The sequence below is a fragment of the Rutilus rutilus genome (assembly GCF_951802725.1).
Source record: "Rutilus rutilus genome assembly, chromosome: 23".
In the NCBI taxonomy this organism is placed as follows: domain Eukaryota; kingdom Metazoa; phylum Chordata; class Actinopteri; order Cypriniformes; family Leuciscidae; genus Rutilus; species Rutilus rutilus.
Genome location: NC_140233.1, coordinates 21,296,278 through 21,319,513, shown reverse-complemented (window position 1 = coordinate 21,319,513; position 23,236 = coordinate 21,296,278). Strand labels below are relative to the sequence as shown.

The 23,236-nt window shown below is 38.4% G+C and overlaps 1 protein-coding gene across 2 annotated transcripts in view; it reads right to left on the bottom strand.

Annotated features, from left to right (window-relative positions):
- Positions 1-1,136: 1,136 nt before the first annotated feature.
- cpt1ab (carnitine palmitoyltransferase 1Ab (liver)) overlaps positions 1,137-23,236 on the bottom strand; it is a 32,666-nt gene continuing 10,566 nt past the window's right edge. Inside the window, exons 9-19 of one of the 2 annotated variants that reach the window (XM_084397384.1) lie at positions 15,066-15,150; positions 13,083-13,278; positions 9,574-9,762; positions 8,937-9,042; positions 7,007-7,123; positions 6,757-6,921; positions 4,972-5,106; positions 4,742-4,894; positions 3,618-3,731; positions 2,577-2,669; positions 1,137-2,310 (exon numbers count right to left, since the gene is read on the bottom strand). In XM_084397384.1, the coding sequence (XP_084253510.1) occupies positions 2,221-2,310; positions 2,577-2,669; positions 3,618-3,731; positions 4,742-4,894; positions 4,972-5,106; positions 6,757-6,921; positions 7,007-7,123; positions 8,937-9,042; positions 9,574-9,762; positions 13,083-13,278; positions 15,066-15,150 (1,443 nt within the window). In that variant the 3' untranslated portion in view covers positions 1,137-2,220. Of the gene's footprint in view, positions 2,311-2,576; positions 2,670-3,617; positions 3,732-4,741; positions 4,895-4,971; positions 5,107-6,756; positions 6,922-7,006; positions 7,124-8,936; positions 9,043-9,573; positions 9,763-13,082; positions 13,279-15,065; positions 15,151-16,067; positions 16,156-23,236 lie in introns of both variants that reach the window. The other variant, XM_084397383.1, reaches the window with a different exon arrangement.

Below are 23,236 nucleotides of genomic sequence, written 5' to 3'. Positions count from 1 at the left end.
CTAAACTGCCACGGTTAACTTTTTTAGGTATCAAAATTGGCTACTGTTTGATTGAGTGGTTTGCTAATTGGGGGGGAAAGCCTTCATTGATGATGACTAAATTAAGCCACAAACGATGCCAGATTATAAGATATAAGTAAGCATTCTTTTAGATCTGAAAAATGGGATGTCCTCATTCAAACTAAATTCACATACTAAGTTACTCATTATCACAATGATCAGCGTTAGCCTGGTAGTTTACCTCTCCTCAGCTCATGAATAATCGTCTGACTGGGTGCAAGTCGAGGATTCCACTTGTAAACGTGAAGGAGGACGAACACAGCGAGGGAACGAGGCCAAGGCGTAGAACTCTTACCATAGTACTAAAAAATGGTCTAGCGACGCCACAGTCGCCACTGGTTTGCTATCAAGTGTTGGCAGCGCAAGGATACCAGAAAGCGACTGTTTACAATTTATCACCGATTCACTCACATGTATTATGAAGCTCTGCCGCCTAGAAAAGTAGTCATACTAATAAAAATGACAATTTAGACAATTTTACAGCTCAAATAACACGCATATTGTAAGGAAGAGTTAATATTAGAACTTTAGCAAAAACTAAGCTTGACATTTCTTCTTTTCAATCCCTCAGAATGTCTTTCCCTGTATTCCCTGTATGCAGTAGGCGTACAGCACGTCAAAGCTGCTGTCCATAGAGTTATAACCTTCACCGAAACGCTATTTTTAGAAAATTCATAATTTTAATTCGTTTATAGGTGTGACATCTGAGTGTCTTTTTAATAATAATAAAAAAACAAAAACAAGACCTACCTACTGTCCTATTTCAGACTGTCATATCACTAGTTTATATAGCCATCTAGTGGTGGCATCAAATACTTTATTTTTCTTTTTTTTTTGTTGCATTTGTAATATTAGGCCTACTTGAATAAATATATATTCATATTCATATGAATTTGTTTTATTTTAAGACCACGCTCCATAAAGCCACATTACAATGTGAAAAAAAGAATTTCCTATATGTTTAAACATATTATTATTTATATTAAAAAACCTATATGTTAAAACGTTTAAATTAAATATACTTTCAGTACCCACTTTACATAATCCAATAACATATAAAGCAAACATTCAAATCGCAGTCTTAAAAGTCAACTTTTATTGTGTTTCACTGTTGAAAATTACAGTAACAATGCCAAACAGTTCCTACAGTATATCACACCTTTGCTGCAAACATGAGGTCTATTGTGTGATAAAAAATATATTTGATACATTGCACAACACATCTAGTGACATTTTCCCTTTTAAATTGTATTAATTTTTTGCAATTATGTATTTGTAGTCAAGAATAATTATTTTTCAATACATCCATAAGCACACTTTCAATTTTTTTTGATGAGGAGCTGATAAATAAATAGCACACGTTTCTGTCATTGAGAAACAACATATATACCATACTTGTGAATGATATCTCAGTTTCTTCTCACTTGGCTTTGTTAGTGCACACAAGTGCAGAAAAAAAAAAAAAAAAAAAACCTTTTGTGAACATACAGCTAGCTTCATTATGTGGAGTGTGGTTTGAGTGTTGTGAGTCCTATAAATAAGCTATTTTTGAGCATGTGCAAATACAAAAACACAAGTGACAGAAAAATATGTATTGTTGCCCTATATTATTGAAATATTTGGCATGTCTTCCCTGTATATCTTCCCTGTAACCTGTCACAGTGTTCCTTCAGAAACAATTCAACAATTCACAACAAAGTGAATAAATTAGTTGCAAACCTGAGAAATGAATCTAAAAAAAAAAAAAAAACCTAGTTCAATGTTTGAACACAAGAGCAAAAGTGAAAATCTGAATGTACAGCAGCACAGAAAGGCAACCGCTCTCTGCTGGATCTTCAAGCACATTCACATCCATTCCAGAGATTAAGGCAACTGTGTATGAATACATCCCAGAACAAGCAAAAATATCTCATACAATCTGTGATATAACTCCCCAACCACAATGTATTTCTTGTCATTTACACTCGAAAACAATGCAATGCAATTTAACCAAATGCCCAGATAACATGCTCCATCCTATTTAAATTACCATTCTTTGAATTATAATTTAAATTAAAACCAACAATTTCTCTGTACATGCCTAATGAGGATCAGCCCTCTGTTTCAAATATTTTAAAATGATTTCCCTTTTTCAGAGATGAGACAACAAGACGAGATAGATCACTTGTCTTTAGCTTTGTTGTCAAGCTGGAAAAGCTCCACAATGTCAAGCATCGCCTGTTTAATGTGATTTCCAAAGCGGTGAGAATCCTAAAAATAACAAGGAAAAGTGAAAGAGATGAATATATTATCGCGATTAATCGCATCTAACATAAAAGTTTGTGTTTATATAATATATAGGTGCATGTACAGTACATATACAGTATATATATATTATATGAAACAAACTTTTATGTTAGATGTGATTAATCGATTTGACAGCACTAATTATATTACAAATTATTAATGAAAAAGCTATAATAATATGATATTATATACTGTATTATTATATTTGAGATAGAATAAAGTAAACTCACAGTCTCTGGGCTAGAGTGTTTGCTGGATATGTGGAAGTTGATGAAGTCTTCTCCAAGAATAAAATATGATACACCATAACCATCATCAGCAACCTAAACAAAACACATATTGGTCACATACTGGTAAAATAAAATAAATGAAAACATGTAATAAACACTTTTTTCTTTATAAATCCTGAAAACATGTTATTAAGTTCCGTAAAATATATGTACCGTTCAAAAGGTTGAAAGTTTTCTTAAAAAAATAAATTCATGGTTTTATTCGCCAAGGATGCATTAAATTGATCAAAAGTAACAGAAAAGACATTTTCAGACCAAAAAATGAAGCAGCACAACTTTTTTAAAGATTGATAATAATGAGAAATGTTTCTTGAGCAGCAAATCAGCATTTTAGAATGATTTCTGAAGGATCATGTGACACTGAAGATCACAGGAATGAATACAATTTTAATAGACATTCAAATAGAAAACAGTTCTTTTGAATTATAGTAATATTTCAGAATATTAGTGTTTTTACTGTATTTCGGATCAAATAAATGCAGCCTTGGTGAGCAGAAGAGGAATAAATTACATATATTAAAATGGAAAACAGATATGTTAAATTGTAATAACATTTCTCAAAATTACTGTTTTTACTGTACTTTTGATCAAATGAATGCAGCCTTGGTGAGCAATCATACCAAAATCTTACTAACCCCAAAGTTTCAAACAGTGATGTATACCAACAGCATCATTTCCAGGTAGGACACAGTGTTAGAAACAAGATGTTGCACGTCCCAATTTTACCAAGTTTAGCTGATTCTGGAACAACATTCCCGTCTGAAATTTTAGTCCTAATCATATCCTTACCCCTAAATCTAACTCTACCTATAAAGTATCCCTAAAATCAGACAGCTGAATAACACTGATGTAGAAGCACCTTACCCTGGTTTTAACCGTAACCTTGTCCCTCAAATCTGATTGGTTGATTGGAATGTTGTTCCAGGATGAACAAATATGTTGATCCAGGAACATGTGAAATCAGGTTCTGCTTGAACTTACCGGTCCAAATCCACCTCCGCTGGTGACATATTCAGGATGTCTCTTTAAATCAAACAGCTCGACCTGTTGGAGAGGAGTCTGACTGGTGGACAACCTCCAGGGCTCGGACAACACCTGGAACAAACCCAACCCGTCACAAACTATACAGCTTCCAAAGGGCTCTTATATCAAAACTGAGATGTTTTTAGGTTCAAAAATCTATGAATTAGTAGGGGTGGAACAGTACACAAAAATAGAACAAAAAGTGACCGCTCCTTTAGTTTGAAGTGCTTAATATAAAGTACATCCCATGTTTAAGAGCGTTTTCACACCTGAAAGTCCAAGGTCAGAACCAAAGTTCATGTTTTGATTCATTTCATACATTCGGTAAGTTTTGGTTTGGTTTCACATTGCAATTATGCGAGCGCACTAAAGAACTTTACATGACATACTTGCGTCCTGTCGCCATACATGGGCTGCTTCTTGACATTGATTGGTTTGTAAATGGATGTGCGTCGGCGGGTAACTTTGTCAAAAAAAAAAAAAACCTTTGACAAGAACGAATGAACAGACGCATATCGTTGCCACTATACTGTTATTATTACGGCATTACTCCCTGCAGCACAAACTATGCTCGAGGCTAGTTCAAATTCGCTGAATGGACGTCCTCGTTGTGCGAACATTTTATCGTCGTACATGTTTATTCCTGCAAGCAATCCTGTGAGAACCACCGGAACTTCCTGTAAATGGTCTGAAAGTCCGAACCATACAGAAAATGCTTTCACACTAGAAACGAACCAAACCTTTGTTCAGTTTGATCCGGAACGAGACTACCTCTTTTTGTCTGTTTGGTCCGGGGGAGGTTTGTAAACGAACGTCAGCGTGTTGTCAATTCGGCGGATTTTGATTCGGATCAAACTGAAAAGTCTGAAAATCCAAACCAAACAAGGTAGGTGTGAAAGGGCCTTGGATGGTGCACTTATCCGACAGAAGCTCACTCTGTATACTTTGTTATTTTTATTTTTTATTTCAGATGGGTTTATTTTAGACATAAACAATATTGTCAATATGAAAATGCTTGGTAAGAATACGTGTACCGTTGCACCCCTATGAAATGGCACTTTATTTTGTGACAGGTCTCAAACCTCTTTGAGGAAAGCTGAATCTTCACCGAGGTACTTGGACACTAAGTAGAGGCAGAAAAGATGGCGGTCGATGCCGTTTCCTGTCATGGCCAGTCTGTACATATCCTGGTGCTTTTCTGCTGCCACTTTCAGGAGCTTCAACTTCTCTTCTCTCTGAGAAAATAAAAGACATGTTGGAATTAGCAAACACACTCACACTGAAACTAGCTAGCCATTTAAATCAACCCCACCGATGTTTTTTCATTCATCATGGCTCGGACGAAATCGCAGGTCTGAATGGTGCAGGAGCGCACGGTCTCAGTGCGGCCCTCTCTGAACAGACGCGTCATGGACGCTTCGTACGTCAGGCAGAACTTGCCTTTGTCCTGCAGGAGGAAAAATTGAACATATTATACAGAAATCTGATGAGGAATCCAGAAAGATCTAAAGAATCTCATGGCGTGTTCACACTTGTAGTTCTCTTGGATCTTTTGGTCCGGACCAAACACGTAAATGATACAATTCGTCCTGAGAACTCGTGAAGAGCTTATGAAAAGGAGACAAAACAGCGGTAGGAATTCCTCGGTCACACACACAAACGAAGATCTGCTGCGAGGAGACGCACTTCCGACGCCTGTACCGAAGTGTGATGGACAACATTACTCCTATGACGAGAAAAAACAGGCATGCTTGAACATTCAGTCCTTTTTAGGGTCGCGTCACGTCCTATTTTTGGTTCGTTTACATGTTTTTGGTCCATGTTGCTTTCATATTTCATTCGAACCGCACCGCAACAGAGTTAGTTTGAAAGTGGACCGAGATCCCATGAAAAGGTGGGTCTCGGACCTCGGTCCGCTTGTTTGGTGCGCACCAGGGTTCGGATGGCAGCGTTCACACTTATTCAAATGAGCTGCACTAACAGAGCAATCGCACCAGAGTTCATTTTAATTAGAGATGCACCGATATGAAAATTTTGCCCAATACCGATAATCGATAATTCTTTATATTTGAAAGCCGATTACCAATATGTTGGCCGATATATAAATCCAAATTTTTATATAATTTTTGAGAGCCTTATTACAAAAGCAATCATTTTATGTAGCTTAACTTAACTGTTTCACTTAACTGTATTTTCCTTTTTTGAAGTGATTCCAATCATATTTTAAGCAATTCAAAACCATCTTGGCGAACAGTGCCAACAGTTCGAAAGGAAATAATCCATTATTTATAAGCTTTAATATATCTGCAAAATTTTCTTATCGGGCCGATAACGATAAGATTAAAAATGAACATATATCGGCCAATACAGACACGGAGGCCTAGTTTTAATCGAACCCAACCTGGGGTGTTTCCAGTACAATGACGTAACTCGCTGCTTCACTACAATAGTACAATGCATTGTTGAAGAAACCAACTAGCTAGTCAAGACTGTTTCCCGAAACTGTATTGTCTCCATTTGGTCGTTCAACCACGTTGGTTTATGATATCACGCACATGGTGGAGTAATAAATTCTTTTAATGAAACTGTTTGAGATCGAATCAATGCTAGATGTTTTGCTGTAAATTACGGACACGGCATCTGAGGACTATTTCTCATTTTTCTCAGTTACTTTGCTTTATTTCCAGATTCAATCATAGGCTCGTTCTTACGTACTAGAGCGCGTTCGCACATGCGCACTCTTCAAAAACGACGCTTTAAATCTCTTGACAAGCTAAAAGACATAAATACAATTTTTACGTATTCTAGATAAAAGATATAGATTGTACTGAATGTCAGCTTGCTTATCTTGCTCAAGATAAGGATTTGAGTCCACATGTCGTGCAAACATGAAACTATGCTTCTAACCACTGGTCGAGAGCTGTCGTTCCAAACACACAACTTTGCAATACTGTTTGCGAATGTTCGTTGGAACGATGGTTTTGGGAAACACCGACTCTGGGGACGTTGGGGAACTTACGAACATAGTTGGCTAACGATGCTTTTGGGAAACGCACCCCTGCCAAGTGTGAACACACCCTCAGATAATCTCACGTACTCTGAAGTGTGCCAGCTGGAGGGCGATCTGAATAAAGCCGTCAGGGCTTGTCTTGCATTTCTTGATCATGCCTTTGCCAAAGTCGCTGAAGGGAAATATGTGCATGTCCACGTCGTCCGCCAGAGCTTGGGCCACTTTCAGAGAGCTGTCGATCACTGTCTGGCACTGTGAAGGAAAGAGGTATTTCTATATTAAACTATGAAGAGCAAGTGGAGCATGTCTAAAGTGCACAATAAACATCTTAACTGACCTCCTCTGGGATGTCCCACTGCAGTCTCTGTGGTCCCGGGAGGTTGGGGTGGGGGTTTCCTTTGCAGTGTCCATCCTCACTATAGCCCAGTCGCACTGGATCCGATGACAAGACGTGCTACCACACACATACACGCAAAATATTTATAAATATTACATTACATGTACTAATGTTCAAAAGTTTGGGTTCAGTAAGATTTTTTGGGGAAAGAAATTAGGGATGCACGATGATATCGGCACAACATCGGTATCGGCCGATAAAAACTTTAAATGACCATCATCGGCATCGGCCGATATGATCATTTCTGCCGATGAGCCTTGCCGATAGGGTGGCGTGTTTCCTATGTGCACGTGACGACCGTGCATGAGGGCCAGCAACTTAACATGTGGAGGCATTTCCAGCATGGGCGTCAGTTTGGTTTGAAATGTGCTGGGGACAGAGACGCATTCACAAGTGCATTTTCAGAAGTGCTGGGTACAATGACGCAGTAATTTTTTTCTCTCTTTTGTGCAGGTCATGTTTTGAAAGACGATGTCCTACAGCTTACTAATGTAAACTCTCCAAGCTACTATGCTCTCCACAGAGCATAAAATATTCATTTTATTTGATTTTTCGTGTTCGCATTTATGAGGAAAAACAGTGACAGTTCTCGGTTACGGACGTGAGCGCTCTGAAAGCGGCACTAAAAGAGACTGCTTTAAAACTTCCACAGAGACCTCAAACAGAAAGCACAAAGCCTTTCTAAGTGAATTTTCGTTTTGTATTAATTGTATCTTAATTTTAATCAATGTTTCATCAACCAATTGCCTGGATTTAATAAATAATAAGTAAAGCAGATAATAGATAATAGATATCACGACACGGAGGCGCCCGCGATTGAACTGGAGCTAGTCTCATAAATGAAACGAAACTCAGCATAGCCTACTTGCCTCACAGACCTGAGAAATATATCTATTATCTACAGAACGCTTGAAATCATATTTTTAAACAGAACAATTCAAAACGAAAGAAAACGATGTAATCCGAAATGTGCATTTCTCTCCGGCGCGTTCACTACTGCGAAGATCGCGAGTCATCGTCAACTTCATCTTTGCAGCCGACACAGAAAACACTTGTTTATTAATAAACAATTAAAATGTCTCCTTGCTATATTTGACATATTCATAATCATTACTTTTGCGGTTCGTTGTGACAGCTTTTAGTTGCTTTATTGGCAGCGCCACCCTTACATGTTACATGAACGGGTCGCCACTGCATCTGCACCGAAAACAGGGGAGCATTTGGTAGACCTGTTCAAGTAGAAGATGTAAATTTTTTATTTATTTGTATTTATTTTACTCCTAAGGACTGAAGTTTGAAGTCTGAACTTAAAAATAAAATGTGGCACTGGCATATCATTTATTCTCCAAGTGAAATAATTTGCCTATTTTTCAGGGGTGAATGTCTGTCTGCATTTGTAAAATTATACATTTATGGTAGAATCAAATGTTGTTTTGTTTGTCTTTGGTATTGCCTTATCTACAACACATGAGTGTAATATGGTAAAGGTAGTACAGGAGAGAGACTTGGATTTCTCTTCAGTAAAATTAAAGTGTAAATATATCAAGGGGAAAATGTGTATATATATCGGTATCGGTATCGGTATCGGTATCGGCATCGGACAAAATTTGTTTGAAAATATCGGCATATCGAATATCGGCCAAAATGCAATATCGTGCATCCCTAAAAGAAATTCTTTTATTCAGCAGGGATGCATTAAATTGATCAAAAGCAAAAAGACATTTATAATGTTACAAAAGATTTCTATTTCAAATAAATATTGTTCTTGAGAAATGTCTATTCATCAAAGAACCCTGAAAAAAGATCTATCTTAGATCTAAAAATCTAACACTTCATATATCTTAATATTTCAATGAATTGGTTTCTTCACCTCCCACAAATGGCCAATGACGGGCGCATCGGCCCAGGAGTGTTCTGCATTCAATCCCATAGTGCCGTTCTTGAACACAATAAGGTTGAAAGACTTATCGAACCATCTGGAGAAAAAAAACACACACAATGAAGTGAAATAATAATTAAAACAGTAATATATTTCTGCTGACTAAGCCTGCATTTGTTTGATCAAAAATATAGTTAAACAGTAATATTGTGAAATATTATTATAATATACAATAAACTTGCCTTGAAAAATATAGTTAAACAGTAATATTGTGAAATATTACTATAATATACCAAAAACTTTAAACTTGAAAAAATATATATATTTCCTTAATATATGCTAAAATGTCATTTATTCCTGTGATCAAAGCTGAATTTTACAGCATTTTTGTGGAAATCGTGATTTTTTTAAGGTATATTTGATAAATAGAAAGTTCAAAAGAAAAGCATTTATTTAAAAATACAAATCTTTTTTAACATTATAAATGTGTTTACTGTCACTTTAAAAACTTTTGAACAGTGTACATTCAATTAAAAATTGAAATGATTTCCTGAAAGAAATATATTATGTTTCGAAATAAGTGATTTTATAATCTAATTTAATTATAATCAAGAGAGCTCTTAGTCACCTGTCATAACACTTTCCATGGAGCAGAGATTTGCCGTATCTGTCCAGCGACTGGACCGGATTGTCCGGCTCAAAGCGCTGTTCGCTGTCATCCAGAGTAACAAAGAAAGCGGCCTTCTCCACAGCATCCAGAGACTGCTTGTTCTTCCCGCGACTGAAGAACTGTGTGCGGGCTTTGGCCCAGGGAACTCTGAGTAATGGGGAACAAAAGCATAGATATAATCACTTGGCTCATTGCATGTTCTTTAATTAGCTTTGATCACATTTCATTGAACAGAAAGAGAGGAAATACAGTTTCCTGAATGAAAGCTGAGATTTGTAGATTTAGCAGCTGCAGAATGAAGCCATATTATGCCCTTTTACAAAGTCTTGATTTTATTTTTGGGGTCTTCTAGAAACGGCTTGAATGTTGAATGTTCAAAAAACACATTCTTTTTCATATATATGACATTGTTGCAGTGTAACCGGACCTACTCGACCCAGTCCGAGCGGGACTTGAACCAGGGTCTTCGGCGTGCTAATAAGGACTCTAAAGACTGCAACCGTTAATGTCAGTTGCTAGCGCACCTCTTGAGGCCAGGGGAGTGAGGCTTACATGCACAACTCTTACTGGCCTACGTCCATTACAGCATCACCTCTCTTCCTCGTCTGTCAGTAATGCTCTGTTTACAGTAGTTCCCGTCTCTATGAAGCCTATTCTTCCGTAAAGCCAAGTCAAAGTCACCTTCATTTATATAGCACTTATAACAATATAGTGTAATGACTGAGACAAATCAGACACAAGTATCTGTTATAGTTTAACAAATAATATTTAAAACTCACTCTGGGATCTGTGGTCCCATCCCCCCAACAAGGGCAAGAAGGTCTTAGTTACCATGACCACGATCAGATAAGTTGGTTTTATTGTTGTTATAAATATGGTCACGTGGTTGAGACAGAGACAATAGGGAAGACATAAACAGACTTTAAAACAGACTTTGCTGCATTCATTTGTCGATGAACTGATCTATAAATGAGCATGCATCCCAGAACATTTTGTGAATGATTTACTGTCTTGTGTAATGTCTTTTTATACTTTATTTTGTTGATGCTGTGTATTTTAAAATAGAACCAATGGTCACCTATACCATGTTTGGTCTCTATAAATTGGTACTTTGAAGATCGAAATGATCGCAACATTAGTATTACAAGAATCTTTCTTAGTTTCTTCATCAGAAACCAATCCAGCTGCACATGCAAATGAGCACGCTTAAATCAACCACAGAGGAATTTTCCCGCTTGGAAATTCCACCCTTCTCATTGGTCAAGCGAACCCGGAGACTTGGGGCCTTTCTCAAGCTTTATTAGAGACATTGAGACAAATTCACAGTGACTCTCTCTCTCTTCTTCTGGCTCTACTGCTGCTTCTTCGGGTTGATGTCTGTGGGGACCTCCCACTGGGGCCCAAGGGCCCTGGCAGGCTGTGACCACCGCCTGCTTTGCTTTCACTCTCCCAAAGGAGTCAGACTGTATTTTCTTCAATCCAACTCAGAAGAAAACTGCAACCTTACCATCACTGAATGGGCAACGATCAACTCTTGGCCTTCTCGGTACGTTCAGGGTGCCGTGATGTCCAGCATGGCCTCAGCAGGCCCCAGGGCAGCAGGCTTCGACTCACCACAGCCATGTGCTCACTCAGGAGAGAGAGGACTCTCTCAACCACAACGGCATCAAGGACAACCTCAGGAGTTCAACGTCTTCATTCAATGCAGAAGAAGTCCATTGCAACTCCCACCATTTGCTCTGCGTGTCCTCTCCGGCTTTGCTCTGCAAGCCACAACCTGCACTCCAGCCATGAGAACAGAGTCGAACTAACCATGCAAGTTTATCATATCTTCTTCATCCAGCGGAGAAGAAAACGATTGCAACTTCACTAACTTCAATTTTCAACCACTTCAAGAACTGTGTCCACTGCACAGACCATGCAAGTATCACTTTAATGAGGTGCTCTGAAAATGATAAACTGATGGATCTTTTCCATAGTTCCATTTCCTGCTTCCAGTTCCATATCACTCACCATTTTACCTATTCATGCATGTATGTATGTTTGTTTAGTTAAGTTATGTTTGTGATTTAGTTAATAAAACTTGTACACAATATGTATTTGGGTCTGATTCTCTGCTTGCAACAAAGTCTAATTTATGATCTTGATCTTGTTACATGCTCTAAGCGCTGTATATGCTAAGAAATAATTATTTTTCAGTGGCCATGAAAGATACGCTTTTCTTAGAATAAATGAATAATCAAAAGAATTCGTTGGACGAACTGATTAATTGATTGTAATATTAATTTAGCATCACATTTTATGTGATTTTTTTTGCCGTTCGCACTTGCTAAATCTGAAGGTATTTCAATTGGATATGCACAAAAATCGGATTTGGACTGACAGAGTGAACGTAGCTTAACACACTACTAACGCAACTCAACCAGGCCCCGCCCCTTTTTTCTTGCATATGTTTTGGACAGGGATTATTTAAATGAGGAATATTGTGATGTGTTCGTTCCCAGAAGAAAACTACAATCAAGGAGTTTCAGGGAGTTCAGAAACTGTGACACTGATATAGAGAATAACTCCGTTTGGAGTGACTATGTAACTTTGCACACCATTTTAATGCTCCAACAGCAACATTACACACTAAAGAAAGTTGAAATTGTAAAAAAAGCATAATAGGTCCTCTTTAAAGGGATACTCCACTTTTTTTGGAAATAGGCTCATTTTACAACTCCCCCAGAGTTAAACAGTTGAGTTTTACCGTTTTCGAATTCATTCAGCCGATCTCCAGGTCTGGCGGTACCACTTTTAGCATAGCTTAGCATAGATCATTGAATCGGACAAGACCATTAGCATCTGTCTCAAAAAAATGACCAAAGAGTTTCGATATTTTGCAGCGCCTGAAAATAGTCCCCAGTTCGGTAACTTCCAACGTGACCGGGACTAAGTTTGTCTAACCTATTAGACCTATTTTCAGGCACTGCGTCATATCATTACACCTGCTGCACTCATGGTACGGCAGCAAAGTTTCTTGATTATTACGCAGGAATGAGAGTATAGTTCCTAGCCATATCAGCCTAGAAAATCGCAACTTTACATTTTCCATCGGTCTTAGTACACGATGTAACTACAGAAGAGTCAAGTTTCAAATAGGAAAAATATCGAAACTCTTTGGTCATTTTTTTGAGAGAGATGCTAATGGTCTTGTCCGATTCAATGATCTATGCTAAGCTATGCTAAAAGTGGTACCGCTAGCCCCGGAGATCGGCTGAATGGATTCGAAAATGGTAAAACTCAACTGTTTAACTAACTCTGGGGGAGTTGTAAAATGAGCCTATTTCCAAAAAAAGTGGAGTATCCCTTTAATGCAATCTCATTGACCATTTAAATTCTCTCGTTTTATAATTTTACCAGGCTGACAAAAGTTTAAATATTCTAAAAATTAAAATAAAATAATAATAAATAAATAAAAACGCCACCTGTCGCCCGCTGTCAAAGCGGCCAGCATCTCCTCTCCTGGCTGAGGCTCGGACTTGTCCATCAAGATCCTTTCAATCTGCTGCTCAATTTCTCGAGGCAACAGCAACCGTCCGTCGTAAAACATCCACACCTTGTAAAAGCGGCCCTTGTGGAATACGGCGATGTGTTTGCTCTCATTCACATGCTGAAGGACGTCTGATGAAGAATATGGACATGAAGGATGGAGGTGTATAAATGTGCATGAAATCAAAGTAACATTATTCTGTGGCTCATTCAACAATTATTTGTGCAATTGAAGTTGTGTCATATTTAGACTGTATTTGTTATGGGTTACATGATTAATGGTGGTGGTCAGAAAACATTGATGAGAAAAGCAGGTGGGAAAAAAGGCAAAGTACAGAAGAAAGGCTTTTTTTCTAAACTGACCTCATATACATTAAGGTGGGGCCGTTTTGCAAATCACATACCCCACCTTTAAGACACGTATTACATGACTACTAACCAAATTTATTACATGGCTTGGTTGAATTCTAATGTAAAATGCGGTCTGTTATTTCTTGATAACAGACCGCTGCTAAGTATAACCAAAGTCCTTATATAAATTGTCTCTGGTATAACACACCGTTGCCATGCAAAACAGAGCGTTGCTATGGACGCAGGATTCTAACCGTAGAGACGGAACGGACTATTTTCTTTAGCGGAAGCAATACAATCGTTTTTAAATCAATAAACTCCTTTTTAAATCAATATTTTGTGTCAAATTATTGATTTATTTGGTAGGTAGCCATGTAATAAGCGGGATAATGTAGAGCGAGGCGGTTGTTATAGCGAATACATTATCCCTTACATATAAATATGAAATATTGTTTTGAGTGAAAAAAGATTTATGTAAGAAATCGTCTGCATGTGACAACAGTCAATTATACAGTTTAGCGGCCATTACGCAAAAATATTTGGATTAGAATCAATGGAATAAAACTTTCCATAGAGCTGTGTAATAAAAATTACATTTTATTATATTATACAAAATATATGTTTTTAAGAAGTTTGATTATACTGTCTTGATTATACTACATATATATATATTGATTATACTACTATATATATTTTGATGTAGTACTATGAAATAATTCATAGTAATAAATTAGTATACATTATTTATTATTATTATTATGTGATCTGATGGAGGATATATATATATATATATATGACATTTATTATTATTTGGATTTCTGCATTAACACTATAAATGGACTCTAATATATATTAGTTTAGCAATAATTTATTATCAGATTTTGATAGTAATAATTAGCGACTAAATTTCATAGATTTCACTCACATTACACTTTATTATATTACATTATCATTATATTCATTTTCTAAATGTCATAAGTCAAAGTCATTAGTTGGTAGAGCTAATTCAACATTTAAAACTGCTCACACTCTTGTTTCCCATTTGATTATTATATTACATTAATTTTCTAAATAACACCGTAGATCATAAGTGATCAGATGATAAATGATACTGTAAGTCATAAGATAAAGTATATTAGTTACTAATCTAGAATCAATTCAGCATTTAAAACCACTCACACGCTTGTGTCCCTCTTGAGTTTATGTTATAAATTAGTGGCAATAAAAATAACAGATATCTTTCACTGGAACCACTGCATGACAAACATGCTATTTCCTGTTCCTCATTCATCCTGGTTAAGATTACAGGTTAATCATTAAATCACACAATAGGTTATAAAGTTATGAAACAGTTAAGTGCATGTTAAGCACACAAAACAAATTCCTCGCCATCTGCTTCTTAATATCCGCTATATAGAGTTCAGTGTTTAAAGCAAACCCAAATCACAGTGTTGTGAACCAAACCGACTAGCGCATGCATTTAGGCCCACAGCAGTCACTCACTAGCATCTAAAAGCAGATTAATTGTCAAATAAAGGCGAGTGAAGCAGGCTCGAGGGAAGCTCTACCTGCTTCTACACCTGGAGTTCGACTGGTGTTGAACATACGCTCGTACTGGGACGAGCACATGGGGATAGTGTTTAAAACCATGAGCTGTGAAGCAGAAGGGAAGGTCAAACACTAACAGAGGAACAAGGAAGAAACCCAAAATACCACTATGGAAACCTGGAGGGGAAAACAGAGTAATGGAAAACTGGAAACAAAAAGACAAAAGTGGGAGGAGTGAAGTGAAGGATCATCAGCAGGAATGAGTTCAACATGGTGACTTCGCCTCCAGATAACAGCACAGTACTGGCTACAGTCAAATTAATAAGCAAATGATATCGTCTAAGAACAATTTCAAAACAGCGTTGACCAATATATTGTTCAAGCTGATAAAATGTATGATATATGCTATTTTAAGTTTATTTGTAAGTGGTCACATATGTGTTTTCCAATGGTCCAATGATTGACAACATTACAACAAAAAGAAAGAAGTTTCATAAAAAAATCATAAAATTGCTGCAATTAAGACAATAATACCAATTCAAATGTTTTATACAATATTATGGCTGTTACCTAACAAGATATTAGTTGAATTGTTTTCTATACTGTGCCCTCCACTAATATTTGCACCCTTGGTAAATATGAGCAAAGACGGCTGTAAAAATAAATCTCCATTGTTTATCCTTTTAATCTTTCATTCAAAAACTTTAGATGAAACTAAAGGCAGCAAACTCACCAGATGGGATTGGGACACACAGGGATAAAAAGAAGTATTCTGCTTTGGTCTCAACTGATTAATCATGATTCATTAAATTATATGATATCATATAAATTGTCCATCATTGTCCACCCTGCTAGAAATCAGCCAATAAAAAGCCTGTATCAGTGGCCCACTACAAGTGAATACGCAGCACTATTCTAGTGTCTACTGTGCTGTTGTCCTGAGGCTGAGTCTGCATGTTTCTGGAGCTGAGGAAGGAGCGCGGGTGAGCTGTGGGTCGTGTCGGACGAGCCCCTCCTCTTACCTGTCTCAAGCCCGGGAATGCGGGACGAGTTAAACATCCGCTCCCACTGTGCCGAGCACAGCGGCACGCAATTCTCCACCAAGAATCTCTGTGCATGTGGTGTGTGAGTACACATAGCAAACACAGCAATGTCCGGGTGCGAGGAACAAAACAGAAGATCGTTTATGAGGGGGGCTCTTTCACAGTCATTTAGAAAGAGTAGAGGGTGAGAGAGAGAGAGAGAGAGAGAGAGAGAGAGAGGCATGGTATGACATGACACACAGCCCTTTCCAACATGGGTTAACTGATTTGGTCATTGTACAGTACAAATGAAAACAAAACAAAATCAACAGATGCACTAAAACACATTTGACATGAAGTAGGAGAGACAAAAACATTCTTATAAAACAATATATAGCAACGACTGCAAATGTGATATTGATTTTACTCAACAGTTCAATAAATAATTATATTTTAGACACAATATTGTCTGCTTTTGTTAAATTTTGCCAATGAAAATATTACTTATAAAGCCAGAGCAGAACTGGCGTGCATTACACACACAACACACAGCGGTGTTTCGTTTCGGTGTGTTTTGAATCTGTGTTTTAAGCGAATCAGTCGGGTGAACCAATGATTCAATGGTCCATTCATAAAGAGAGTCATTTACTTTTTCATTCCTCAATGAAGCAGCCGTTTGAATGAATCAAATGAATGAATGACTCAATGTTTTACTCATTTAGACATTTACTGCCACCTACTGGCAGTTTTAGTTATTTATTTAGAGTATCATTTCATTATTTTGATTTTTTTCATTTTTCCATATTGATAAAAAACCCATGATTCTGTCATCATTTACTCACCCTAATGGCCGTTGAAGCCTAAACGTTTGTGTAATAAAATCTACGTCGAATCAAATAAAAAAAAAAAAATTCTAAAGCTACTTTTTTGTAATGTCTTTTTGATGCGTTTCTCATTTAACACAATGATGACTTTAAATGATCTTTTGGGGGTAATTTCTCAGCCGAATTTGATGTGTGATTAAATATGTGATTAATTCGTTTAATACATTTTACAATATTACTGTTTTACTGTATTTTATACCAAATAAACGCAGCCTTGGTGAGCATCAGAGACTTCTTTCAAAAAACATTAAAGAAACGTACAAACCCCAAACTTTTGAATGGTAGTGTGTAAGTATACTTAACAATATATCATACTGCATGTAGTATAATTAATTTACTGCACTATCAAATTTAATGATTTAATATATATAATATAAAATGTAATTATCATGTAAACCTATATCATGAAATATTTACGGTTATCACAATATATAGTGACTAATGCCAAGATTTTGGCCACCTCTACTGCATGCTATAGAGCAACATTAGCTTTTACTAAATGTATCTACAAATAAAAGCAATAAACTAACCAACTAGCCCAAGCCTCATCATTTCCTTCTGTGAAGTCAAAGACCTCGTGATCATTAAAGCTCAATTTACAGAAGAAGTTAATGTTTCATCTGAAGTTCTGAGTAGTGCTTTACCGCCACTGACCCATACATTACCCTGACCTATGAAAAACATTAACAATCCAAGAGAACGTACTTTACTTAAGGGAATAGATCACCCAAAAGAGGCATTTTTAAAAAGACTGTTCAGTAAAACCGGAATAATGTGAATAAGATTTGAGAGCTTTTTTGGCCTGTTTCACACAGAAAGCAATCGTATGACTTCAAAAAGCTTGATAAATACATAAGTCATGAGTCATATTGACTAGTTTCATGGTGTGTTTTTTTTTTGTTATTTATGGACAATGAGTTGTATGGAAAACAGCGGCTTGGACATTCAACAAAATATCTGTGTGTTCCACAGAATAAACAAGATAGCGAAATGCGTTACTTTTAGGGCAAACTATTTCTTTAAATCTAAGATCCATTATGTAGGCACACCAAGGAAATAAAAGAATCGCAGAATCCACACCACAAATATAACAATAACGGCACAGAGTATACTATATTGTTAGAGTTACATTCAAAACTATTTTTTCTAGCTGATGAACGATATAAATAACGATAGCCAATCCTGCTTTAAAGAGCTTGAGCATTTAAAGCGGCAGATGACATAACTGCAGCACATGCTTATTATAAACAGAACAATGTTGTGCGTTGGTGTGGACGTTATCGTTATAGTCATCTTCATAGTTATCTTTCTTGGTGTGAACGGGGTTTTAAAGTGGATATTCTTCAAGCAGACACTTAAAAGTGTGTGGTTTCCTTCAACAGTGGTAAAACTAAGCCATTATCCTTAAATAGAACGATGGTAAAAAAATACCATTATTATAATACCAATACACCTTATTGAACATGCAACGCGCGATTGCACGTTAAGCGTTTTATAATGGTTTTCTATGGGTGTTGTTCATAATCTGAAGTAATCTGTTTGCCTCTATAAAGTATGCTTTATTAATAAGGTAGGCCTATATTGTGTACTAAATTTGGTGCTTCAATATCACTCTCATTAAGCGTCTTAAATGGGGAAGAACGCTTGATTATGCTGCCGTTGTCTGTTTTAGCAGAATACTGCCATCTAGTGGTAGCAGGTTTTCTCAGACATCTGTGTGTGGATCGTGCAAGGCGAAACCCGCGAAATGAAAGTCTCAAAATCCAAATGAATCAAATAGGATCGACTCAGAAACGAGTCAATGAATGCACGCGTGTCACCTGATCCACAAATGCACATCTTACTTGTTGCATGCACAAATTCTGGCCTACATTAATACAAAATCGAGGTTTTGTATTAACAAATATGTCTCTATTTGTACAAAATGCTGAACATTCATGTGATTTGGGATTTTTCACACACAAGTTGTATTGTATAAGTTTAAATGTAGTGATGCACATTTGTGAATTTGTCAAATAGATGGGTAGTTGTGCACACATTAATAATTAGCACCAGGCCTATTCATTTGTAGTTGTTTGTGTGTGGGTTGTGAAATGCTTAAAAACCGCGAAAAGAAAGTCTCAAAATCCAAATGAATCAAATGAGATCGACTCAGAGAAGACGTCAATGAATGCAGGCGTGTCACCTGATCCACACATGCACATCTTCTTTGTTGCATGTGCAAATTATGATACACTAATACAAAGGAAAACATTTGTATTCACAAAAATGTCTCTATTTGTACAAATTGCTTCACATTCATTCAATTTTGAATTTTGCACACGCAAGTTGAAAGGCATGGATAAAACATTTCTGCAACATGTATCAAGGTCATTGATAAGTGTGCTTGCACGTGTTAAAGGAACACTCCACCGTTTTTTGAAATAGGGCTTATTCACCTTCTTTCCTACATTTAGTTAGGTGGGCAAATGCATTTTTTTCTCAGTGCATGCATTGTTTTAGTTTGACCGGGTCAGCGCTAGCTTAGCTTAGCATAATGAATGGAATCCTTTGTTGCCAGCTAGCATGTCCTGAGTAAAAGTGATATATAAAAAAAAACAAAAAACAACCTAATTATTTCTTGTAGCCTGCGTATTCTGCGAGAAAGATCCAAGATGGCGGCGCGAGTACATCGCGAGGCTCGCGGTCTCTCCAGATTCTGTAATTTAGCAGTATTTTTCTTGCTCATTTCGGGTCTGTTCGTCCAGAACAGTTGTGCCTTAACATCGTACACCCAAGGTGAGCTTTTGGATATTGGTTTGCGAATTTCCGACAGTTTTATGGACAACCTTCGACTCCTTCCTGAGATCGCCAGATCACCCGAGGCTATGCACTCTGCCCGGCCGGGCGGAAGTGCTCGCAGGCGCCGGCGAGATCGTAAACAAAGGCGGGGGAAGCGCGGAGGACTAAGAGCTAAGCTAAAGCTAACACCACACCGGCTCTCTTTACCCAGCATTTTCCTTGCCAATGTACGGTCGCTGTTGAACAAAATGGAGGAGATTCGACTCAACATCACATACAGCAAGAGACTTTTGAACTGTAATGTTCTAATTTTCACGGAAACATGGTTAAACAGCGGAATACCGGACAACGCTATTGAGCTAGCGGGACGCCATACATTCCGGGCGGATAGAACATTAGATAGCTCCGGTAAGACCAGAGGTGGTGGATTGTGCATTTACATTAACAAAGCTTGGTGCACAAACTCTGCTATTGTTGGGAGACATTGTTCAGCTAACCTTGAGTTTCTCATGGTTAAATGTAGACCGTTTTATCTACCGCGGGAGTTCACTTCCACTATTATAACTGCAGCCTATATTCCCCCGGATGCTGATGCCAAGTTTGCTATGAAAGAACTTCACGCAGCCATCAGTAAACAACAGACCATTCACCCGGAAGCTGCGTTTATTGTTGCGGGTGATTTTAATCATTCAAACTTAAAGTCAGTGCTACCGAAATTTCACCAGCATGTTTCCTGTCACACCAGAGGAAACACAACCTTAGACCATGTTTACACAAACATGGCTGAAGCTTACGTCGCGACACCCCTCCCCCACTTGGGACAGTCAGATCACCTTTCTTTGTTCCTCACCCCCAAATATGCACCTCTGATCAATCGCGTGAAGCCATCAGTGAAGACCATCAAGGTGTGGCCTGCGGGGGCAGATTTCTCACTCCAGGAAAGGTTTCTACACACAGACTGGAGTATGTTTGCTTCTCAAGCCACCAGTGGCTCTCACACGGACATTGACTGCTACACCTCCTCTGTACTGGATTATATTAATACCACCATTGACAGTGTTACAACCCAGAAGCAGATCACCACATACCCAAATCAGAAGCCATGGATGAACAGGGAAGTGCGACTCCTATTGAAGACACGCAATACTGCCTTCAGATCAGGAGATGCACAAGCCTATAGTACATCCAGAGCAAATCTGAAAAGGGGCATCAAAGAGGCCAAGCACTGCTACAAGCTTAAGATAGAGGGACACTTTTCCAACGCTGACCCTCGGCGCATGTGGCAGGGCATTCAGGCCATCAGTGACTACAAACCCTCTCACTCCACCCCCGCAGCCACTGATGTCAACTTCCTGAACGAGCTAAATGACTTTTATGCTCGCTTTGAAAGAGACAACAGAGAAACTGCCACCAAGCTCAAATCCTCAGCTGACCACCGACCGATCACACTCTCCTCCACAGATGTCTGCAATGCACTGAGCAGGATCAGCGCGCACAAGGCTGCTGGACCAGACAACATCCCTGGACGCGTACTCAGGGCATGTGCGGAGCAGCTCGCTGGGGTTTTTACAGACATTTTCAACCTGTCTCTTGCCCAAGCAGCTGTACCAACATGCTTTAAATGCACTTCCATTGTGCCAGTGCCAAAACACTCCAGCCCGAAGTGCCTTAATGACTACCGCCCTGTAGCACTCACACCCATCGTAATGAAGTGCTTTGAGCGGCTGGTCCTGGCACACCTAAAAGACTCTCTACCATCCACATTGGACTCACACCAGTTTGCCTACCGTAGCAATAGGAGCACAGAGGATGCAGTCTCCATGGCACTGCACTCTGTGCTCACACATCTGGACAATAAGAACACTTATGCACGCATGCTGTTTGTTGACTTCAGCTCAGCATTCAACACTGTCATCCCAACTAAGTTAATAGCCAAACTTGGAGACCTGGGCTTCAACACCTCCATGTGCAACTGGATTTTGGACTTCTTGACCAACAGACCCCAGAATGTTCGATCAGGCTCCAACTGCTCCACATCCATCACACTCAACACTGGTGTACCACAGGGCTGTGTGCTAAGCCCGTTCCTCTACTCCCTCTTCACCTCCGACTGCAAGCCTGTGTACGGATCTAATTCCATCGTCAAGTTTGCGGACGACACTACGGTGATTGGTCTCATCAGCAACAACGATGAGACTGCCTATAGGGAGGAGATCAAGCACCTGGCCACATGGTGCACCGAAAATAACCAGCTCCTCAACACCACCAAAACGAAGGAGCTCATCGTGGACTTCAGGAAAGTGTCAAGAGGCACACACGACACCATCCACATCAATGGAATGGCTGTTGAGCGTGTCTCCAGTTTCAAGTTCCTGGGGATCCACATCTCGGCGGACATGACCTGGACAACCAACACCTCCAGCCTGGTCAAGAAGGCTCACCAGCGCCTTTTCTTCCTGAGGACACTGAGGAAGAATCAGCTTTCCTCCACTATCCTGGTGAACTTCTATCGCTGTGCAATAGAAAGCATCCTGACCAACTGTGCTACAGTGTGGTATGGGAGCTGTTCTGTTGCAGAGCGCAAGGCACTGCAGCGGGTGGTGAAAACCGCCCAGCGCATCACTGGGACTCCACTACCTGCCATCGAGCACATCCAGAGGAAACGCTGTCTGCATCGAGCTCGCAGCATCCTTAAGGACTCCTCTCACCCAGCCCACAGACTGTTTTCTCTCCTGCCCTCCGGCAGGCGTTTCAGGTGCCTCCGGACCAGGACCAGCAGACTAAAGAACAGTTTTTTCCCCAGAGCTGTCTCTTTATTAAACTCTAACCCTCATTGATCCCACTCCCCTCATATACTGATTGACTCTCCTCTCCCTCCTCACACCTGCCTCCATTTTGTTATTTGCAATACTATAATGTTCATTTGCACTGCTGACTGTTATTACAGTAACAACTGTTTACATATGCATCTTGCACTACTACCTTGACTGGAATATGCTCAATTTGCACTGCCGACTGTTTATTACAGTACCGACTGTTTATATATACATTGCAATATCGTACCTTAACTGTAATATGCAATTACTTTCCACTGCACTTTCACTCGGATAGCTTCTGTCCAAACTTTATTTGCACTACTTTAAATCCATTGTTATACTGCTCATTAGCCTAACTTATACATATATCTATTTGTTAAATTCTGTTTATAGTAATAGCCATCTGTATATTATGCTCACATTCTGTTTATAGTAACAGCCATCTGTATATATATTCATAGTACATATCTATCTGTAAAATTCTGTTTATAGTAACAGCCATCTGTATATTATATTCAGTACATATCTATCTGTAAACATTCTGTTTATAGTAATAGCCATCTGTATATTATTATATTCAGTACATATCTAGCTGTAAACTCTGTTCACAGTAATAGTTATCTGTATATTATATTCATAGGACAATCTATCTGTAAATTTTTGTTTATAATAGTATTCAACTCTATAT